This window comes from Vespa crabro, chromosome 11 (genome assembly GCF_910589235.1).
Source record: "Vespa crabro chromosome 11, iyVesCrab1.2, whole genome shotgun sequence".
Taxonomy (NCBI): domain Eukaryota; kingdom Metazoa; phylum Arthropoda; class Insecta; order Hymenoptera; family Vespidae; genus Vespa; species Vespa crabro.
Window position 1 is genome coordinate 518,862 of NC_060965.1, and position 21,251 is coordinate 540,112.

Consider the following 21,251-nt stretch of genomic DNA (forward strand, 5'->3'; position numbering starts at 1 on the left):
CACCTCATAATAGTAATAGTTTCAAAACATGACTGGTTATATGTACATATTTATATGACGTAAGAATAAATAAGTTAAAATAAAACAATTCGCGTATCAACATTATACGCGATGGAATTGTGATTAAGGGTACACTTTTTACAGGTTATTTTGTAAGTTTAAAATATTATCAATTTGTTTTATGTATATACACGTTGTCTATCGACGAAGCACATAATATATATATATATATATATATATATATATGTATATGATATGCATATGTATGTGTACGTGTATGTGTATGTGTATATGTATATGATATGTTATGTACATATATATATATGTATGTATATATATATACGCACGTAGATACAAATCAATGTCTTGCAATCACTAATACAAACATTCTAATGTTTCTAATTTATAATGTTATTGATTTGAAGTTAGAATTCATTACATAGGATCACAATTTATTCATTTAATATTATTTCGAGGAGATTATTTTTTTTAGATTAAGTTCCCGATCTTGTTTTTTTTTTTTTTTTTTTGGCGCGGAATGCATTTTACTCAACAAAAAAGATAGATTCGTTTAATATACGCGTATCACGAAAAGAACAAAATATATTTCAAGAAAGTGATCTTCGAAGGCTGCTCATCATCTTTGGCCCATAATGTATATGATTTCAGCGACAATTATGGACAAAATATGAACTATAAGCGCAGTAAGGAAATATTATGCATCTATTGTACATAAAAACCTGATTACATTCTCCCGAATATAGGTAATATTTATTATAATTAATTACAAATAAAAATTTAATTTAAACAATTCTTTATTGATCGATACTAACTGAAACTATTTAAAAATTGATTAGAAAAATTCATTGACGGGATATTTATTTAAAACAAATAAAGCTTTTTCAAAAATTCGAGAAAGTCGTGTCTTCGTTTAAATCTTCATCTTTAAAATGAAATTTTGTTCATCGAAATTGGTCAAGGATTACGCCTGTACTCATTGTTAGCGTAAACCATTACAAAACCAAGATTGATGAATATACTCAAGATCAATTATAATATTGTTTAGATAAGAAAAATTTGAGAATTATAATCAATGCATTAATAATAAAATTTCGTATTTGAATTCGTCACAAAAAATGACAAAATAATTTTTATTGTTACAAAGTAATATGTATGTAAAGTATGTTGAATCGATTTGTTTGACAAACCTTGAAAAATGTCAAATCATTTTTATTTGTTTCACATTTGAAAAATATTATTATGCAACTTTATTTAAGATCTACAATACATGTATATTTAATTGTTGGACATTGATCTACAAATTATTAATGTATACTTAAACGAAATGATCGTGAATATATATCTACGATAAGAGTTTTCCTATGATTTTGATCTTTTCAATAAAAATCTTTCATGATTTTGATGAAAGAAACAATAATAAATTTTCTATTACGGTAACGATTTCCATATATGCGAATATTTTTTAATTTTTTTTTTTTTTTTTTTTTTATACCTTTTCGATGAATTTTTGTTTAAAATCATTAATTGCGATGATTAATCATATATAAATAAAAAGAATATATGATCTAATAATTTTATTTTTAGATTTAACGAATTTGTAACTGAAAAATTATTTTAGCGATCCTCTTACCAACTGCTCCAGTGGCGCAATTGGTTAGCGCACGGTACTTATAAGACAGTGTTCGTGAGCAATGCCGGGGTTGTGAGTTCGAGCCTCACCTGGAGCAATTTTTTTTATTCGCTTTTTTTTTTCCCTTTTTATCACATCAATAATAACATTTTTTGTCACGCGTGTAATTCGAATAAAATTCTATCATTTTGTTATTCTAATTAGTCCCCTATAATTGTAATTTAGTTGTAAGGTTTTTTTTTTCTTTTTTTTTTTTTTTTTTTTTTGACAATGAGTTTAGAATAAATATAAAGGACAAGAGAAACGCAATTAGAAACCATTCGTAATTCGTACATATGCGTCTCGTGTAATCTTTCTCTTGAAAGAAATTCTTTGACCCGAATTGTTTGGAATATAATACCATTGGTTTATACGACGAACGAATACACAGACGAACGCATACAGAGTAATCCGATATCGACGTTAATGGGGGACGCGACGTTAAAATCGAGGATACAGATAATGTTTTATGCTAAGTACTCCTTCATCAGTCGAATCACGAAAGATCGTATGTACCTAATAATGGACATCGTTGGTGTCCCCATAAATTCACACACCACGAACAATGTGACAAAGGTATCGCTTGAATAAAAGGAGAACCTTTAAAAGCGTTCATCAAACTCTACAAGTTTGCCAGTCTTTTGTAGTTGATCTTACGAAAATGACACGGTCCTTCCACGATTCGATATTATTACATGTTATCGCAGAGAAATTCTTATCGACGCGAATAGGACAGGTGGAAAATTTATAGTTGATTATTATTTCGAACGGAGACGTTTATTTGTCCTTTAATATTCTATCGATCTTAAGAATTTTAATTATTTTCTTTTCTGTTCGATATCATAGACGCGTAACTACCTGTTGCTGATCGTATTAACAATATTGTCGTTCGACTGTGCGGCTTCCTTAGAGCCGCAGGATACAGTGTTGATCAATTTCTCTCGAAAATACAATGACTCCGGAGTGGTGAATCATTATGTACCGTTCGAAGAGACAACGAATATCCCTCGAATAATGGAAATGGACGAAACATCGAAGAACACGTCGTTTTCTCTAACGATCGATTCAACTGCTATGGAGAACAACGAAGAGATTCCATTTGGAGTCAACGGACGAGAAGGTCGATATTATTATCGGCGACCATCTTCTCATTTGCAAGTCAGATCTTCTCAACGGGTTCACTCGAGTACGACCGAAAGCATAAGTAATGCCGATATATCGTTATCGCAAGAGAATGACATTCAAATAGAAGAAATATCTTGTCGCGATACGGACGACGATGTATTTTTTAAGTATGATATTGGAATAACGGTTTGAACGATATCCCTTCCGTAATGGTTATCTGACAACATAATTTTTTTTTCTTTTTCAGAGCATCCGTAAAAACGACTACGTCGATGGAATCGCCCGTGATAGATAACGTAGAGGATGAGGTATGTAAATTTACAAGAGTGAAAAACGAGTACACGATCAATTTAGAAAAGGAACGATTTCGACATTGCGGCGTTGTTGCATGTTCGACGGAAACCGAAAGATTCTACTGTCTCGATCTGAGATTTCCACTGATACCGGGTCTTAGATTGAAAGACGACACGAAGATCACTTTGCGCTGCAAAGTACAAGAAAAGACTGTCTCTCGTACGAAAAAAATCAATGTGAAGACTATCGATACGTGAGAACAATTAACGTAAAGTCGATAATCATGATTTTTCGTCTTTACCATCGCATTATATACGTTTGCTCTTATATTTTAGATCGGCGAGAATGGTACCCCGCGTTTTTACTGGTGGCTCTCAAAATAATTTGGAGATCGACGTTGGACTGTTTCGAAAGACATTTCATTCCGAGAAAGTTTTTGACACTAGAATACAGTCCGGAGATACCGTTATTTTGGGAGAAGAAGTATTATTGCGCGTTCTCGTGCGTGATGGGAATGGTAAAAATGTTCTTTAATGAAAAAATTAATGAGATATGCGTAATAGAGATCGATAAAATTTTTTTTCCAGGCTGGCAATACTCGAGGATCGGTGAATTGACGGTTCATTATATAGAAAAGAGACAACGAAAGAAAATAATGAACAGTTTATGGATTTTGGATACCAATGGATGTTTGAATCCGGATGTTCGAAAGATTTGTTCGAGAGAACAGTATCGAATATCGCCTTTGGAAACTTATCTTATCTTTCAAGCTTTCATGTTTGAAAATATGAGAGAGAACGACGAGATATTTTTAACTGTTAAGGTAACGGGTTGTTTAGAAGGACCGGATTGTATTTTGAATTGTCCAGCAGGTCATAACAGAAGATCTAGAAGCGTTAAAACTCATAATAATACCATCGATTGGGAAAATGACATTTCCTTTAGAGTTAATCTTCCCAAAGAAAAGATCGTTCGAGAAGATCTTTTTCATTTTCACTTGGTCATCCCTTATGTCTTCGTTGCTTTTGCGTTATCGATTATAATGGCTTTGCTTTGTACAATTAGAATACTTTTGAAACGAAAAATTGCGAGATATTAAACAAATGTTCAATCATATTTATTTTTATTAAATTGATCTTTTTTTTCTTTCTTTTCTTTTTCTTTTCTTTTCTTTTTTTTTTTATTCTGTTCTTTCATTCCTTCGTAAAAGTTAGCCTAGACTTTGTCAAGTGCGATTGGGTAAGTACCAGCCATATAATTCCGAACATAGTTTTATACCAAAGGAGAATAAAATTGCGGAGGTTAATATACTACGTACGAAACGATCTTTTTTCAAATTATATATCATACAACTAAGGGAACAGGTACAAACGTCGTCGAAATAACTTAATCCTGTCGTCAAATAACGATCCTTCTTCTTCTTTTCTTGCAACAACTTTTCGGCATGTTCTAAAAGTCGAGAGAAAAAAAAAAAAAAAAAGAAAGAAAAGAAAAGATTTAGAAAATAGGTATCTATAAGTCGTATCTAAAGGATTCCTTAATTCTTGCCTTTTAATACTCTTGCGAGACAAGCTTCGTCACAACCATCGTGTGGCCAGTCGCTAGGAAGTTCCTTAGGTGTATATTTGTAATAACTATCCGGGGAATCGTCTCTACGTTTAATTTTTATCTTATCGTCCACTTTTTCGCCGATTCTTTCCTGCTCCTTTATCGTTATTTTTCTATCAAGAGGTATCCTAGAAATTTCTTTGTGATCGATTTCTTTAGAATCGATCCTAGAATAGATTATTGCAGTATCGTCCACCTGTTCTTCCTCATAAATCTGATCTTCGATCGTACTTTCGATTTGTTTTTCTTTCAGTATTCGTGGCTTCGATACTTCAGGACTAATTCTTTCAACTATCAACGGTGAAGCTCTACGAGTGATTTCCCTTTCTTCCGTATAATAAATAGTTTCTTGTTTCAATGAAGCCAAAGGAATTTCATCCTTATCGATAACTTCTTTGTAATCAGTGATACGTATAGAATTTTGAACTATTTTATTGGGATAATCTGCCCGTTTATCTATCTCCTTATATCGTTCGTCATGTTCTATCGTTGGCTCTTCGGTAACCCTTCTAAGAGAATTTATTGGTATTCTACGTATTCCTTTACGTGAATCCGGTTTCACCTTTCGGTCCCAATCCTCTGCGATGTCCACTCTCTGAACATCGACGATGTTTCGCATATATTCATCTGTCCAACCTGATTTTTTAACTATGAAACATTTTTATTTTTATTTATATTTATTTATTTATCTTTTTTCCTTGTTTTCCAATCTTATTCGCAAACATTGAATATTGCGTTAGAGATAAAAGAAAAAATACCTTCTTCCCTAATTTGACGTCTCAATGTGGGACATTTTGGAGAACAACTAAGCATTTATGTGCCTCGATTACTTTAATATGTCTACGGATAAATTTAACAACAATTTTCTACATAGGCTATGTCACCACAGTTTATCTGAAAACTTGAACTTTTCTGGACAATTATAATCGAAGATGAAGCATCCTTCATTTAGATACATATTTTAATAAAGTTTTTTTGAAAGCGCAACGTTCGATATTTTTTTTTATTATTATTATAGCACTTTCTTTCATATTACAATTTTGCACGAGTTTAAATGCCGACGGGACATAACGAAATGTGCTTCCGTTATTGACACATTAATTACGTTTCGATTGATCGATCGCGTACTTTGATTTATTTTTCCTTTTTTGTTTTCCTTCGAACGAATAAAAAAAAGAAAAAAAAAAAAAAAAAAGGAAAAAAAAGAAGAGATGATTTTATTTGAATAAGACTAATCATTTATTTAAGTAGGAATGATGTTTTCTAGATTAGCCAAAGAATATATCGCCGGGAATGAAATTTGTTCTGGTTGTTATCAGGATGTAGAAACTAATAATAATAACGTTCAATGTCAAAGAGCAGAAAGTTTTTCTTTAGAAGAGTTAAATATCAATGATAAACAAGAGGAAAATTTGTGGCAATCTATTATCGACGAGTACGAGAAAAAACAATCAGAGTACACCGAATGGAAAAAAGAAAAGGAACGTTCGTCGATCGTAATACCTTATCAAGATGGACTATCTAACTATTTGAATAGAAAAATATTTCCTTTATTATTACCAGCGATGGAAAATATGCTAGTCGAAGCTCGTCGATGGGACGCTCTTCGAGTAAATTATACATATGTATATCTTGTCACATTGAATATAATATGTTCTATAAAAAGTAATTGTTTTTACAAATTGTATTTAGATACAAAAGTGTCGATTTAATGGCCTTGATTATTTGGCTGAAATTTTGTGGAATCTTAATCCAAAATATCCAAAACGTGCACTTAAATGGCACACGGTATTTGAGATACCGCAATTTAAGTTATTATTACGTTTACAGTACGGTCGAATGAGGTAGGATAATTAAAGTATTATATAAAATATTTAAAAGAATACATTCTATAGTCCGAGACCCATCTTTCCATTGTCCTGGCTCTTAACCAAGGATGAAGCAGCTTTGTATATACAAAAATATGTCCGTGGCTGGTTAGTTAGGAAGTGCGATAATGTACAAGAAATGAGACAATTTTGGAAGGTATTTGGAATTGTACTTACTGGATGTCAATATTATATTAATGCCTTATTGTTGTGGATATATTGTAGGCTCTTGCAGAGGAGAAAGCAGATATTACTAAGAATTTCATGGACGAAGATTTAGGTACTTTTATATTTATAATGTTTCTTCTTATCGATCTAGTAAAAAAAGTAAGAAATATGAAGGAAATAGTAAGTAATATAACTTTAGGAACAAAGGAGAAACCGAAAATGGAAGGACAAATTGACGATATGTGTGAATATTATAAATTACTAGGGAAGTGTAAGAAAACAATATAATATTACTTTGTTAATATAATAGAAATAGAACTATAAAGGTACATTAATATCATTTATTAAATCTAAATCTATTTTAAAATAAAGTACCTTTATATATATATATATATATATATATATAAGAGAATATATATATATATATATATTCTGTAATAAGTCTTTAAGTCGATGATTCTCTTTTGATGTTCGCATAAAGACTAGGACTGCTAGGTGTTCCAAGACCTATTACAAAGTTTACAGTTGGCGTTTCTCCTTCTTCTGCTAATCTGTATCGTTTAACTCCGCACCAACGATAGACAATTTCCATCTTTGGATCTTCATCGTCCAATAATTTTTCTGATTTTTTTTGTCGTTTTATTATTTCTTTAAGAAGAGGTGGATAATCCATTGTTCTTGGTACTACTTTCATGTCAAATGTTTCACTGGAACGCAAATATTTATCCTCCTCATCCTTAGGTACCAAAATAAAATCTGCTTTATAAGTTGATCCATCTATTTGCTCTGGTTCACATGTTTTTCCACGAAAGGTATTTTGAATAAGAGCTACGATCTTACGCTCATCCTGTATAATAAAGTTAATACATTACAATATATATATTTATATATATATATTGATTTATACGGACAGATATAATGAATAGTCTTATAATGTACACTGGGTTTTTTCATCGTTGGTGCAGGTAGAGTAGCAATTTTTAATATCCTCATGTAACAAGGTTCAGGATATCTTTGAAATTTATTGCGTATTACCATTCTTCCCACACCAAAATTTTTTAAATTTCCTAAAATTTCCCACAACGTCTTCCCTTTAAAATCTGTTGTGCGACCAATATATTTTATAGGCATTTTTTTTCCAAGTACCTGACTTCGATATGATAAAACGTTTACTGTAATATTATTTGAGTGAGTATTAGTATGAGCAATACATTATTAACATTAATCATTCATTCTGCCTTACCTATTTAGGTTGATTTCTTTTTTTTCATTAACAATTAACAAGTATTAAAACTGTTAATATTACATATATTACACATAACCTAAATTCTTGACACGAAAAAAGTTGCGAGAGATATTAATAGAGTCATCTAAAGTAGATAAAGTGGGAGGTAATATTATCGACATATGTAATGCCATCTAACGGCGCAATTTGTAAATAAACTACACAGCTGTTCAAATAACTCCTCGGCTATCATACTTTCCTGTTAACATTTTGACTGTCGCGTCATCCGTATTCGGGTGACAGCAAAAGTTCTGAACAGGCCGTGTCATTCGTATATGAGCGTCACTTATCTTGACTTCTTACGTTAAGATCATAGTAAGTATTTGGAAGGATATTGCATAAGATATAATAATTTTCGTCGTAATATCTGACAAGTGGCGGATAGTCGTATATATAGAGACATATCGAATAAATATGAACCCATTAAAGAAGCTTTCTTTCAATTGTTATAGTTTTTTTAATTGGTTCCAAACCAATTGTATGATCGTGTGATAGATACATGACAAACATATATATATATATTATAAGATGATTATTTATTGATAGAAATATAAATAAATTGCAAAGAAAATGCATTACTTCTCGATCCGAACTCGCTCAAGTCCGAATCACATTTTTCATCAAATATTCGATGTCACACGATAACAGCATGAATCGAACAAAGTCATTAAATAAACATATCTAAATATAAGCCCGAGTTATTTCCAGCAAAATATATACAATAAATTATTTCTTAAGTATAACATTGTTTCGGAGGAATGTATTATAAAAAGATCAAATTAATATCGAGAGAAGAATATTTGTAGGTATCGAAAGAAATAATGAAATTAGTTTCGATTGCTAATTCGAGAAAAATAATAAAAGCAATAGGTGAAATGAAATTTAACTTCGAGAGAGAGAGACGATTTCGTTCACGTAGGTCTATCAAAATAAATAATAGTAATAATGACGTGTTTCACAATATTTTTTCGATAGGGAATTCGACTCCGAGAACTTATTTCGAGAAGAATAATTCAATTCAATGAGTGGTTAATATTGATCGATCACTTGTCGTATCCAATCGAGATAGAAGGAAACGCGAGAATAGACACCAGGAACACCCGCTTGACCGCATCCAATGCCCCAAGAAACGACGCCAGCAAGTTGCCATTGTCCATTGCGTTCGCATACCATGGGACCACCGCCGTCGCCTTTGCAAGCATCTTTGCCTTCCTCACCTCCGGCGCAGATGAAGCCAGGATGAAGATTGAAGCTTGTTCCGAGTCTCGTTCTTCTCATTTGACTTTCACAGACTTGATTATTTATTATAGGCACGTCGACTTCCTTCAAAATATTTTGATATTTGCCAAACTCGCCGAAAGCATCTTTACCCCAACCGGTCGTCCAGCATCTGAAGAGATAAGAAAAAATATATACAATATATACATATATACATATAAGTAAAGGATAATCCTAGTTGAAATTATTATCAAATAGTGTTCCACATACCTTGCTCCGTTAAAGTCGTCACGTTTGTTTGGAAGACAGGCAGGAGTGATATGTGGATTCTTATCGAAATCGATTGGATGATCGAGTTTTAGGATGGCGATATCATTGTAAAGAGTGCCAGCATAGAACTCGGGATGTACGTAAACGCTAACGATATCTCGTTCGATATATGGATAAAATTCTACGTCGTGATTGACGTCCCATTCACCTAGACGAGCTCGCAAATCACGTCCAGCATAGGTTTTCACGCAATGCGCAGCAGTAATGATATGTCGGGGAGAGATCAATGTTCCACCGCATACGTAAACGCTCTCGGTAGAATCCTTTTTCAATATAGCCACTTGCCAAGGATATTCACCTAAATATATGTATGGATCAATATATGTATGACACATATCTATTATTTTTGTTTACAATGTTTTTATCTTACTTTTAAACCAAAGACTCACCGAATTCAGAATCTCCGTCGATGTAAGCTGGCGTTTTGATCCTAGCGTTAACGCCTTTCGTGTATCTGGTACCGCATTGGCCAGGTCGTGGTCGCGAACCAATTACGTGGCTACTTCGGCAACATACATGACGTGGACCGCATACTGGTGGACGACCAAATTGTCTCTATTGGAAAGAAAAAACAAAACAAAAAAAAAATAATATGTATGAAGGTAATATTATTAATTTATTTATTTGACCTTTAATAAATAATTATGATTATGTCCGTAATTGTGTCTCGAAGGGTATTTTAAAATGGTTGCATGAATGAAGCCTTTATACTTAAATGGTTTGTACACTAGTGCGAGACAATAATGACGATGTATTCTTGCGTTACTCGATAGCACGTCATTTGGTTCTCGTCAGGTATCGGTAATCGTGCTGTTTCTCTAATGATCCTGCAACACTTTGGTGAATCTGATACAGAGGATGGTTCAACGTTCAAGCTCTTACCTCCTCCGTTTCAACGATCGTTTTCACGTCGCGCTTCTTTCTATCTCGAAAAACAATCTTTCTGCTTTGCTTTCCGTTCGATGAATTCTTCGCGGAGATAGGATAATTTTGAGGATCATCGTCGTAGGACGCATTGGTACGAGCATTTCTATAATAATCGTTATAATCTTCCAAACTGTCTGGATCGTAATCGTAATCGTCGTCATCACGATAATTATTAGGATAACCACTTTGATAGTGAGGACTGTTATGATAAGAGGAATGATAGTAATTCTGATGATAGGGTTTTTCGTGGATCGTTGGGTAATAGGGTTTGGAGGGATAATGATGAATCGGTTTTTCGTAAACCACTGGCCCTGCTGGATAATACTCTGGCGCATAATTGCCCAGTAAACTTCCTTTCTTATGAGCAAGCAAATGTCCCAACTTATAAACGAGTCCTGGGTTTGGTGTTACGTGGAGATTCACCAGTGGTTTAACCACTTTCTCGCCATACTCATCCTTGGTAACTTGAACGGCCACCAAAGGATTTACGGATACCAAACCGAGATTTATGCCCTGTCCAACGTATCCATCACCGAATGGATTTGTCGGATTAATGTAGCTTTGAGGGAGACCAAAACTAACGCCCCAAGTAGGCTTCACGTTTAGTTTCGAGGTGTCCACATCGCCAACGACCAATCTCTGCAACGAGAGAGTCGAAGAGTCACTTAGAGATCCGAGCTTTTATTTTTTTCTTTAGAAGAGACGCCCTAAATGTTAGCAGCTCTACGATCCGTTTCTTTCCCTTTCTCTTACCGATATTTTATCAGTGATTTTTACATTTATCGAAACTCGGATCGAAACTCGGATCGAAACTCGGATCTCTTATAACCCACCTCAATAACGTCGAACGGAAGCCTGTTAAAGCGTTAATCATTGGATATGTCGAAATAATAATGAATTTCCGAGCATTCGGTTCGAGGCGAGCATTCGTTTTCTTCGTACTATTAAATTTCATCAAACATATTAAAATACATGTGTACGAATAAAGATAAAGAAAGATATAAAGAGTACGAGAAAGGGAAAGTGTAGAATTTCGCCGATTCTCGCTACGAACAGATAGCTCGTCTTCAAATATAATACGATAAAAATTTGTCTGAACTTACGCTTTGAGCTTCTACTTTATTTTCCTCCTTTTGTTCAGCCCTCTTTGTGGTATCCCTCTTCGTTCTCTTGTCGCTTGCGACGAAATCATTATTTTCCTCGGAATCTGATATTTCACCGTTGTTATCTTGTTCTTTGCGATGGCCAACACTATTAGTTGCGTTTACTCCCTTCGGGACTTTTACGATACTCATTGTACCATTTCCATCGGTGATAACAACTTCAACGGTTTCAGCTTCGATATTTTTCCCAAGATTACGAGGATCGATCGCCAGGTAAAGATCGTCCTTGCGACCAACATGGTCGATGGTTGAACATTGTTCGTAAGGTACGCACACGCAGTCTTCGTAACTCGACGACGACAATCCATTGTTGAAAGCATTTTCAAGTGATCCAAGATTACCGGCGAAGTTATTACCATTCGAAGCAAAATTATTATTGGCTATGTACGGATTGCTTGCACCGAAACCAGGATATTGTTTTCCTGTATGCAATGAATTAGATCCACCGACTGTGGAATCACCCTTCACTTTTTCGTAAGTTGAAAAAGCATTCGCGTAACTATTAGACGATGCAGCTTCGTTCAAATTGTTACCCGAGCTAGATGTCTTGATTTTAAAGTTCTTTCTATAGTCCTCGAAGTCGTTGATGGTGCCAGCGTAAGAACCACCGTTGCCATAGCCATAAGCGTTAAAACCATTGTTACCAATAGGTCCAGGTCCGATTATCGGAGTTGACCCAGCGTTATCAATCGAATCTCCATGGTGATAGTGATGATGAACGTGTTGTTGCACAGGACCACCTGGTTGCTGTAGGATCACTTGTTTCTTATTTAGATATTTATTCTCGAAATCGACCTCAGCGTCCAAGCCAGGCTCATAAATTGGTTTCGTAGCGTAGATCGGTCCACCACCGGGTTTCTTCAGACCAATCTGTGACCCGAGAAAACTTGATGGTGGTCTTGAGTAGATTGGTCCATGTCCAGCTCCAATGAAAGACGGTGGTGGCCCTGACAAAATTGGTCCAGGAGCGAAACCAGGCGATAGTGATTCTGGTTTTCCAAATCTATATGGTCGTTTCACAGGCACAGCTGGTAACGGACGACCAACGGGTTTTATCGTCACGGGTTGAGCATAGATTACGTCATGAGGATGGATATCACGGTGAGGCGAGTAGTATGGACGACGACCTTCCAGATTTTCGCACTATATTGATCAAAAAAAAAAAATGTTTTTAAATGTTTATAAAGCATCGAAATATTAATCAAATAAGAAATGGTCAAACTCACGTTCATAAGACCGAGAGAACATAATTTCTCTTTGATGTAACTACGCGCTACGGTATCGTTCCCTAATTGAAGAGCATTTTTCACGTCTGGATCGGCATAGAGCTCATCGTAACCTTCGAGATTGCGTCCCTGTCGATTATAGATGAGAATATTATCGATCACAGAATCTACCTGAAAATCAAACATTTTCGTTTATTTATTTATTTTTCTTTCTTTACATTTACTTATCTTCTACTATATTTGAACTATTAATATTTTCTTTACCGTTCGTTGGTCGAATGCTTCGGCGACTCCGCTCGATTGCGATTGAACATTAGGGTTGTATGGTTGCTGTTGTTGCGACTGTTCTTGTTTGACAGCATCGGGTGCAGTGAACGAAACAGGATGATAAGATTCTTCTTGCGTGTTAGGAGCACCAAGTAAATCTTGACCTTGCCAAGACCATTGTTGCTGCTGTTGGTTCGTACTGCTGGAACTCTGTGATGAAGATGACGTTTGATATGTCACTTGAGTTGCCAGCGTGCATGTCGTTAGACACGCTAACAGAATGGGCCAGCTTTTCATTCTAAAAAACGAAACAAAAGAAAATAATTTAATTTTCACTCGATCATTTTCATCCTTTAATTATTTTACATACTCGTAGCTTTCATTTTTCAATGGATATCTATTTATTTAAATCATTAGAAAGTTCTTTATACTCGAGGATCCATAACATTCTTCATAATTATGTTTATGCGTAGGTGCGATCTGATAGTTCGATCGTGTTTAAAAAGAAAGTACAAAACAAGTTTTGTTGCATTTTTAAGGCAATAATAATCTGATATCTCATATCACATCTCAATGATTATTTATTCTATATATATATATATATATATATATATTTTTTTTTTAGTCACTTTTGACGCAACTTCTTTCCTTCTTTTTTCGTCATTCTTATGAACTTTTTAAATATGTTCATACATAGTCGTTCGTAATATCTAAGTGCTAATTTCAAATTGCTAAACGTACGATTTACATAATGTTTATATGGTTAAGATTACCAAATTCGTGGACGCCCACTAACGATCTGGGTTTTACCGTTCGTCTACTACGTCGTTTCTTTAATCCAAACAAGTCTTGTGAAAGTGCATCTTACCTTTCTCCGATCAGGTTTTATTAACCGGTGAATGTATTACTGACGCGAGAAAGATGCACTTGTAGATAAAAAGAAAAAAGGAGAAAAAAAGAAAATAAGAAAGAAAATGAGATCGAAGATCAAGAGATACGAATTTAAATATTAACGAATATTCTTTCTTTCTTACTTTTAATTAGAATTTATCTCGATAAATTCGCGAAAGAGTTTGATTTACTTTCTGACATTAACAAAATCCATGATCGTTGATTTATTATAACGAGTAATTAATGTAGAACAAGACGAACAGTCTTTTTTTTTTATTAGGAATTAATTGGATGTGAAAAGTACGATCAGTTTAAAAACGAACGATGATGTGATCCTGTAACCGATAGGGTCAACGAAAGTAAGAGGAAGTTGAGAGAAAGTCGTTTAACCGGTCGTAGAGCTATATCATATATATATATATATATATGTATGTATACATATATGTATGTATCTTTTTTATATGGTATATATCAAGAAGAAGAATGTTTCATTTATTCTTTAAGACGTTATTTTGACTGGAGAAAGTTCTTACGTAATAACGGAATTAAATGTTCTCGATGATCTTTGTCTTTTTTACCGGAATATAAGCAAAGATAAAATAAAAAAGTTGAGAGAGCGAGAAAGGTAAGATAGTTGAAGGTATATGTATCTATCTATCTATATATATATAGGTCACGAAAAGAAATCATTGTGTTAAACGTTGATCGTTAACACACAATGGCTATTTTCTCAGACAATATCGACAACTCTTACATGTGACATACAGTGAGAAGGAGAAAGTTAAGAAATCATTGAACCCCGGCGTATAGGTAATTCTTTATATCTTCTTTCTCACTTTCTTTTATAGTCAAAAAATAAAATAACAATATCTCTCTATCATCGATTTGTAAATTAAATCGATATTAATTTAATTTTAAGATACACAAAGTCTCATATCATTTATTCGCGATAATTAAATTTATAATGAATTATTTTTACGAATAATTAAACCTTAATGTTTTATTATAAAATTGTAATATTTTTAATGATAATATTGATTTGATTATATTGAATTTATATTATATACCTGTTTTTAATGAACACGCTGAGAATAATACGGAATTTCTGAGACACCTTGTGAACGTCTTACGATGTCTGTTCACCACGGAACACTTTCTCCGTATACAACACTGGTCTGTGCTTTTACCGAGACCGCTCGAATCTTATATACTTTCGTACCTCTTTCGGGGATGCTGAGGCAGCTACGCGATTGGAACGTTATGGTGGGGTAAATCTACGTGACTCATTCTTTACACGAACATCCGTTTTTGGGATTCGTTTTTAAGTGGAATTATTTGTCGCAACCCCTTTTGTTTTATCGAAAATTTTACAACGAATTTTTACACGATTACATTGTATGCTTAATTATTATTTAAATTATTATTTATGAAATTAACTCTAAAGATCGTAAAGAGTTAAAATTTGGGTCCACAGTTTATATTACGAAATATGATAATATAATATGATTAGGCTACTATTTATTCGAACAATATTTAACAAAATGTTTTAGTTGATATTTTAAATAAATTTTTTTAATGAAACATCGATATGCAATATTAGTGATACCGATCAATACAAGAATTGTTAATATTTTAATTGAAATATTTGTTAACGTAATAATTTAAATAGACGATCAGTATCAATCAATATCAATCTTGAGATTTCATTATATATTTATATTATCCATTGATATTTTGTTATAAATACTAATGTTTACACATAAACATATATATGATCATTTATTTTACAAAATATTGTCAAAATAAATAGAAATGATATAATTATAAGATAATTTCGCAATTTCTAAATATTAACGATTAACAATGTAATAAAATTGCATTTTGCACAAGATCGATTTCAAAGATTCAAGGTCTTATGAATGGAAGTCTAGTGAAATTTCGTATCGTTCGTTTCGTTTATACGTTTCATTTTTGATCGCAGGTAGAAGAGCGGAACCGAGAGATCATTAAAGTTCGTCGGTGTATATCCGTGCGGTTGAGGTCTCCTCAGGAAACATTATACACGTGCGTATTTACTACCTAGAAAGAAAAACAATTCATGGATGTTACAGACGAACGGCGTACGCTTTCTTTTCGGTGATCCTCTTCGTTAACCTTGACATCATCCTGCCTGAAATTCGATCGGACAGTAGATAGTCGCCTTGCTAATTTCAAATGATTTCTAAGAAAAAGTTCAAAAATATCGAAATAAATTTTTCAATAAGATCGAAAAAATGTTTAAACATTTTTCACGCATAATAGCAAGTTGACTTAAACCGAAGCAGAATCGGAGTTCCTGCGGTTAGTGTTTGTATTTCAGGTTCCGGGAGAAAGTATTCCCGAGGATGTCTCAGAATTAACCGAGTGTAATAATAATATTCGAATAGAGATCGCTTTTACGAATACATTATGGATATATTTGACATTATGAACGATTCATAAACATTAGTCCTTTGTCGTTTGATAAGTAAAATATAAATCCACATTATTATCGAGTATTTTCATGTAACGCTTATAAGAACAAAAAATTTGACTTCGTTCATTCATTTTTCTTTTGAAAGAAAGAATAAATAATGAATGAAGAAAAAAGGATCACGGAGCCGGTTTTGTTATCGGTTGACCGGTCGACTTAGTTCGATGCACTCATTCGTTTTCTCTTGCACAACAGGGATTTTCCCGTCGTATACTTTACTCCGATACATGTTGTAACTATCTCTGAGAATTTTTGTATGACGTATTCCTCTTTAGCATGTTAAAAAAAAAAAAAAATGAAGGTAAGATCGTCTTGACCTATTTACAACAAACGTCGAAGGCGTTTGTTCGTGATCGTCGAACTTGAGTAATAACGGAATAGAAAAAAAAAAAAAAAAAAAAGAAAAAATAATACTAATAAATAAATTCCTTTTTCTCTTTTCTAATTTTCTACGATACTTATTTATGAGACTTATGATCGACGGACAATTTCTGTCGAAAACATTGTTAGGCTGGCGTTTATGTTGAATATTATGTAACGATGAGTCCGTTCAAGGTACAATGACGTCGACGAACGTGTTAAGAGTTCCGATGTTCTCGAGAAAGTTTCCGATCTTTTCACTTTCCTTTTCATCGCATCCTGTGATCAGCGACACCGTTATCATTGAACTTTTGTGATTCAAACTCCTATTTATGCTTTCATGTATAAAATGGGGAACAAGGACGAGACTTTTTCTATGCGAGATATACTTTATGGACTCTAGTTAGCCTCTTCTCTCGTCATCCTTATTCTCGGTTCAATGCCTTTTCTTTTATTTATTTTTCCTGTGAATTATTCATAGGAACATAAGGCCGCTTTTTAATATTTTCAAGTTTATAAAAGATGAATATTTTCTACTGTAAGGACAATGAAGGATATTTTCTATTGTAAGGACAACGTAGCTATGGAACTTCGATCGGACAATAATGGCCATTAAATAATGTTAAATAAAAGAAATGTCACAAATTAATTTTCTTTTTGTTTTTTTTTTTTTTTTTTTTGTGCTTTTTTTCTTCTAATATTTGTTTCGCGTGAATGACTTTATCAATATGCGATACATGAATGAATTATTGGTGAAAGGTAAGGTAGTTCTCTGTAATGTTCATGCTTTAACTTAGGTCAATATTCAAGGTGGTGATAAAAGAATCAGTAGGTAATGTGGTATCCGTGCTGTTCGATCGAATAAGTGGAAGGTGCTGCGGCTATTTCTACAGGCGCAAGTGCTGCTGGATAAGCGTAGGCGTACGGTGTCAACTGCGAAGAAGCAAGATTCATTGATATTTTAACAAAGATAATATATGCAATTAATTGAATCGAACGATTCACTTGGACGACAGATTGGTTATCAATACATTTTTCAGTTAATGAGTAAACAATTCTGACATATTGTTATTACGTAAAAGTAACAGATTATTAATTATTCAATGCCGGATTGTATTCGTTCAACGTCATTGAATAGACCGTATACATTTATCGGATTAATTATTTAATAGGTGATCCGAGAAATCGATGGAAAGTCTCTGGTGGAATAAACATATGTAGAAAATTTCAAGGAAGAAGAAGTGATAAGATTACAAATTTAATCTAGTACGTACTTGGGGTAAAAGTGCTACGCGAGAAATCGATGAAATTAGAGGCGTAGCGATTGGTGCAACAAGAGGTGTCAATTTAGCGGTGGACGCTGGTGTTTTGATGTCCGTTATCAGCGAGAGAGGTTTCGGTGCTGGTGCTGGTGCTGGTTTTGGTGCAGGTGCTGGGGCGGACCAGGTCAAGCCAATTAGCGCAATCAGAATTAACTGTGAACATATCAATCCCAATTTTTTTCAATATTTTTCATTTACGCAAATAGGAATTAATACTCGAACAATTTGGAATTTCGTTAATAATACATTTACAATAAATAATATGTCAGTCAATGTATTATGTAAAATCGATCGATTTCTACTCACGTGTTTGAACATGTTGGCGGATTTTGAAGAGGATGAACCCGTAGGAGTGCGTTCGATGATTCTTCTGTATTTCTGTGCGAGAACGCTCAAGCCCTCTCGTACTTATAGGGGTTCCGCGAGGGCCAATGAAAAAAGTAGACTCGTCCAGTACCTATGAGAAGCGTCCCTACGCACACGGCGCATTCCTTTCTGGTACCAGATACCTCTGTTGCGTGTGAATAGTTTTCTAAACAGGGATATGCACGATCACTTTTTCATCCTTTTACTTCCTTTTTGCTTTCGGTGATTATCGTTCCTTTAGATCCTACGTAGAATCGAATAAAAGTATGCTTTTGAGTATTAGAGTAAAGAGTAATCGAGTAAAAAGATCGTTAGGCCGTGATCTTGAGCGATCGCCAAGATCAATCTAGTGGTTGGTACAACGTATCGCTGTACGACTCGATTAATTGACGATTAAGTTACCAAAGAACCGGTATTTCGACTCACTTTCAATTTCTTAAGATACTTATACGCGAGCAACGTTACAACGTTCTTTAAATGTGACTTCTTTTTTTTTTTTCTTTTTTTTTTTCTTTTTTTTTTGTTTTACATTAATCAACTGCAAAACAACATCAAGGTATGTATTAAATTAATGACAGATTGGTATCGAATGACAGTAAAATTAAGATTACCTGAGAACGATGTAAATTTGAAGGGTGTAGGCACAATCGAGCAAAACGATCTTTATCGGGATCATAACTCGTACATACGTATATACTCGAATATCGATTAATTAATATTAACGGGAGGACATTTGTTCAATTACTCGATGTATCTCCTGGTTGGTGTTACATAAAGGTATTTAATTATTAAAATATTCGTCGAGTTAACATTATTCGTAGTTGCAGCCAGATAATACCATTTTTAAATTAATAACGTCGAAGGATTTTATATATATATATATATATATATAAATTGTCGATTAATCATGTCTCGTATTTCCTTTTTATGGCAACTGGCCTATATTTTCCTCCTGTAATTCCATCGGTAAGTACGTTCTCTCGTAAATGCGGCTATCAGGATTCCTGAAAACGAACGAGGCAGAAGAAGCTGATAGGTCGAGTAGGAGCCTCTACAAAAACTCCGAGAGGAGACGAAGTACATCGCAATTCTCCACGTTCGTTCACCCGAGACCTTGGATACTCGTAGATATCCTTATGCGGCTTTACAACTGGCGATCCAGTCAATGCATAAGTCAGACAGGAACGGGTACTCGGGAAGGAACAGCATACCTGGCCGATAAAGTTTCTGGAGTTTAACAACTGGAGTGGTAGAGAGGGAAGAAAGATGTGAAAAGAAGTGAAAAATTTTGCACGAAAAAAACAAAAAACAAAAAAAAAAAGAAAAAAAGAAAGGAAGAGAAAAAATGTTCCCCCTAGACAATAGTACAATACAAATTTATTATTAACTATAAATATATTATTATTTTCTCAACGAGAGAATATGACGGAAATTTTATTATTCGACGAGGATGAAAGCTAAAGAAAAAAGAAAAAAACAAGAAAACCAAAAGTAAAGAAGAAAAAGTAAAAATAAAAAAAAAAAAAAAAAAGAAAAGAATGACGTCGCTGTGGATTTACTACCTGCCGATATTTCCTTCCGAACGGGTGGATGGTTCGGTTGGCTTGAAAGAAGGGATAAGGGCGTGCCTAGTCAGACCAGAAAAATACGGACTATCTTCGTGACCAGTTTGCGGATCGTAACTCGTAACGATCGTGGATCGGCGAGTACCAACATCCTTCGATTTTACCATACCCGACGAACTATTGTCTGTATCTTCGAACGCTCGAAGCCGATTCTCAAAGAATAATTCTCGAGACGAATAATCGAGAGAAATATAAACGAACATATTCTAAAGAATCATCGAGGATGACGATGCGATTATCAAAATCGTTCGAACATTTTTATCGGGTTTCACGGGTGATAGACAATTACGAGAGTGATTCGACGAATCGATTCATTCGAAACGTCGATTTATTTGCGACGTTTTCAGAGCGAATCTTTGCTCGGTAGTCGCATAACTCGGAACGTTACGTTTCTTTTCTTTTTCTTTCTTTTTTTTTTTTTTTCTCAATTCGATCGATAGAGACGTGCTCTGGACCGTGAAACGGCTTTTTCGTTGATCGGCCGAACTAAATTCATCTCTTTCCACTTCGAGGTCGAAATTCTTGTAAATGAAGTTACAAGACAGCCAACGACATATATCAAAGAAATAAATCGTTTAGCGGAAGCATCGATGATGGCCTTGACGATGGTCTCCCTAACTACTTTTTCCCCCCATTTAATCGATATACTTGATACGTTTGTTCTGACGTATTATAAGTTGTATAGTTAGATTTAACTTTTATTGTAAATCCTTGATACTTTATAAAAAGGGATCAGAAAAGGTTTAAGAACGTAAAATCGTTCTAATGATAAATGTATTGAAGTATAATAATCATAAAAGCATGAAGTAGTACGTATACAATGCTTGATTTTTGTCCTTTTTCTTTTCGTACACAAAAGTATCGACGTTTCGTACCTAAGGCTAATACTTAAAAAATAATATAAAGCATATCGAGTCGCAGTCGGGCAGCCGGTTTTTAGGCTCCTCCTTTGTCCTGGGAACGACGATGATCGTGAAAGATTTTCAACATGCGAGCCTCGAAGACG

At 34.0% G+C, this 21,251-nt stretch overlaps 5 protein-coding genes, 1 long non-coding RNA gene and 1 other non-coding gene across 12 annotated transcripts; 4 read left to right on the plus strand and 3 right to left on the minus strand.

Moving 5' to 3' along the window:
- Window positions 1–3: 3 nt before the first annotated feature.
- LOC124428208 lies at window positions 4–4,225 on the plus strand. 3 transcript variants are annotated; one of them, XM_046972036.1, is made up of 6 exons: window positions 4–152; window positions 670–764; window positions 2,537–2,982; window positions 3,063–3,362; window positions 3,445–3,626; window positions 3,697–4,225. In XM_046972036.1, exons 3-6 carry the CDS (start codon window positions 2,705–2,707, stop codon window positions 4,206–4,208), a joined length of 1,272 nt encoding a protein of 423 aa, XP_046827992.1. In that variant the 5' UTR covers window positions 4–152; window positions 670–764; window positions 2,537–2,704; the 3' UTR covers window positions 4,209–4,225. The 3 variants fall into 3 exon arrangements, with proteins under 3 accessions (XP_046827992.1, XP_046827993.1, XP_046827990.1); XM_046972037.1 differs by lacking the exon at window positions 670–764; XM_046972034.1 differs by lacking the exons at window positions 4–152; window positions 670–764 and adding an exon at window positions 1,956–2,426.
- Window positions 1,657–1,748, plus strand: Trnai-uau. Its single transcript is given in 2 exon segments — window positions 1,657–1,694; window positions 1,713–1,748. It is a non-coding gene; the product is annotated as a tRNA-Ile (tRNA).
- Window positions 4,226–4,229: 4 nt separating the features above from the next.
- LOC124428209 lies at window positions 4,230–6,814 on the minus strand. Of its 2 annotated transcripts, none has more exons than XM_046972039.1 (3): window positions 6,763–6,814; window positions 4,658–5,365; window positions 4,230–4,558 (listed from the first exon to the last, which is right to left on the minus strand). In XM_046972039.1, the coding sequence occupies exons 2-3, from the start codon at window positions 5,334–5,336 to the stop codon at window positions 4,335–4,337; spliced, it is 903 nt and encodes a 300-aa protein (XP_046827995.1). In that variant the 5' UTR covers window positions 5,337–5,365; window positions 6,763–6,814; the 3' UTR covers window positions 4,230–4,334. The 2 variants fall into 2 exon arrangements, with proteins under 2 accessions (XP_046827995.1, XP_046827994.1); XM_046972038.1 differs by lacking the exon at window positions 6,763–6,814 and adding an exon at window positions 5,476–5,599.
- LOC124428211 (IQ domain-containing protein K-like) lies at window positions 5,971–6,565 on the plus strand. The gene is made up of 2 exons (XM_046972042.1): window positions 5,971–6,327; window positions 6,410–6,565. Exons 1-2 carry the CDS (start codon window positions 5,971–5,973, stop codon window positions 6,563–6,565), a joined length of 513 nt encoding a protein of 170 aa, XP_046827998.1.
- LOC124428212 lies at window positions 6,605–7,079 on the plus strand. The gene is made up of 3 exons (XR_006943108.1): window positions 6,605–6,742; window positions 6,811–6,865; window positions 6,953–7,079. It is a non-coding gene; the product is annotated as an uncharacterized LOC124428212 (long non-coding RNA).
- A 72-nt stretch (window positions 7,080–7,151) lies between these two features.
- LOC124428210 lies at window positions 7,152–8,156 on the minus strand. 2 transcript variants are annotated; one of them, XM_046972040.1, is made up of 3 exons: window positions 7,997–8,156; window positions 7,693–7,925; window positions 7,154–7,600 (listed from the first exon to the last, which is right to left on the minus strand). In XM_046972040.1, exons 2-3 carry the CDS (start codon window positions 7,882–7,884, stop codon window positions 7,199–7,201), a joined length of 594 nt encoding a protein of 197 aa, XP_046827996.1. In that variant the 5' UTR covers window positions 7,885–7,925; window positions 7,997–8,156; the 3' UTR covers window positions 7,154–7,198. The 2 variants fall into 2 exon arrangements, with proteins under 2 accessions (XP_046827997.1, XP_046827996.1); XM_046972041.1 differs by lacking the exon at window positions 7,997–8,156 and having other exon boundaries at window positions 7,152–7,600.
- A 397-nt stretch (window positions 8,157–8,553) lies between these two features.
- Window positions 8,554–18,345, minus strand: LOC124428207. 2 transcript variants are annotated; one of them, XM_046972033.1, is made up of 7 exons: window positions 18,207–18,345; window positions 13,167–13,467; window positions 12,903–13,073; window positions 11,617–12,819; window positions 9,976–10,141; window positions 9,527–9,884; window positions 8,554–9,428 (listed from the first exon to the last, which is right to left on the minus strand). In XM_046972033.1, exons 2-7 carry the CDS (start codon window positions 13,464–13,466, stop codon window positions 9,068–9,070), a joined length of 2,559 nt encoding a protein of 852 aa, XP_046827989.1. In that variant the 5' UTR covers window position 13,467; window positions 18,207–18,345; the 3' UTR covers window positions 8,554–9,067. The 2 variants fall into 2 exon arrangements, with proteins under 2 accessions (XP_046827989.1, XP_046827988.1); XM_046972032.1 differs by lacking the exon at window positions 18,207–18,345 and adding an exon at window positions 15,128–15,385.
- Window positions 18,346–21,251: the final 2,906 nt, after the last annotated feature.

Bases quoted from the DNA above. Each gene is read 5' to 3' on its own strand.
- LOC124428210 (XM_046972041.1), bottom strand. From the start codon at position 7,884: ATGCCTATAAAATATATTGGTCGCACAACAGATTTTAAAGGGAAGACG. The intron at 7,601-7,692 runs GTACATTATAAG...TTTATTATACAG, and splicing joins CAACGATGAAAAAACCCAGT to GATGAGCGTAAGATCGTAGC.
- LOC124428211 (XM_046972042.1), top strand. From the start codon at position 5,971: ATGATGTTTTCTAGATTAGCCAAAGAATATATCGCCGGGAATGAAATT. The intron at 6,328-6,409 runs GTAAATTATACA...AATTGTATTTAG, and splicing joins GTCGATGGGACGCTCTTCGA to ATACAAAAGTGTCGATTTAA.
- LOC124428208 (XM_046972034.1), top strand. From the start codon at position 2,352: ATGACACGGTCCTTCCACGATTCGATATTATTACATGTTATCGCAGAG. The intron at 3,363-3,444 runs GTGAGAACAATT...CTTATATTTTAG, and splicing joins AATGTGAAGACTATCGATAC to ATCGGCGAGAATGGTACCCC. The intron at 3,627-3,696 runs GTAAAAATGTTC...TTTTTTTTCCAG, and splicing joins TCTCGTGCGTGATGGGAATG to GCTGGCAATACTCGAGGATC.
- LOC124428209 (XM_046972038.1), bottom strand. From the start codon at position 5,530: ATGCTTAGTTGTTCTCCAAAATGTCCCACATTGAGACGTCAAATTAGG. The intron at 5,366-5,475 runs GTATTTTTTCTT...AATGTTTCATAG, and splicing joins ACGTCAAATTAGGGAAGAAG to TTAAAAAATCAGGTTGGACA. The intron at 4,559-4,657 runs GCAAGAATTAAG...CTCGACTTTTAG, and splicing joins TCTCGCAAGAGTATTAAAAG to AACATGCCGAAAAGTTGTTG.
- LOC124428207 (XM_046972033.1), bottom strand. From the start codon at position 13,466: ATGAAAAGCTGGCCCATTCTGTTAGCGTGTCTAACGACATGCACGCTG. The intron at 10,142-11,616 runs GTAAGTTCAGAC...TCTTTCCAATAG, and splicing joins ATAAAGTAGAAGCTCAAAGC to AGACAATTTGGTCGTCCACC. The intron at 9,885-9,975 runs GTGAGTCTTTGG...ACATATATTTAG, and splicing joins CGACGGAGATTCTGAATTCG to GTGAATATCCTTGGCAAGTG.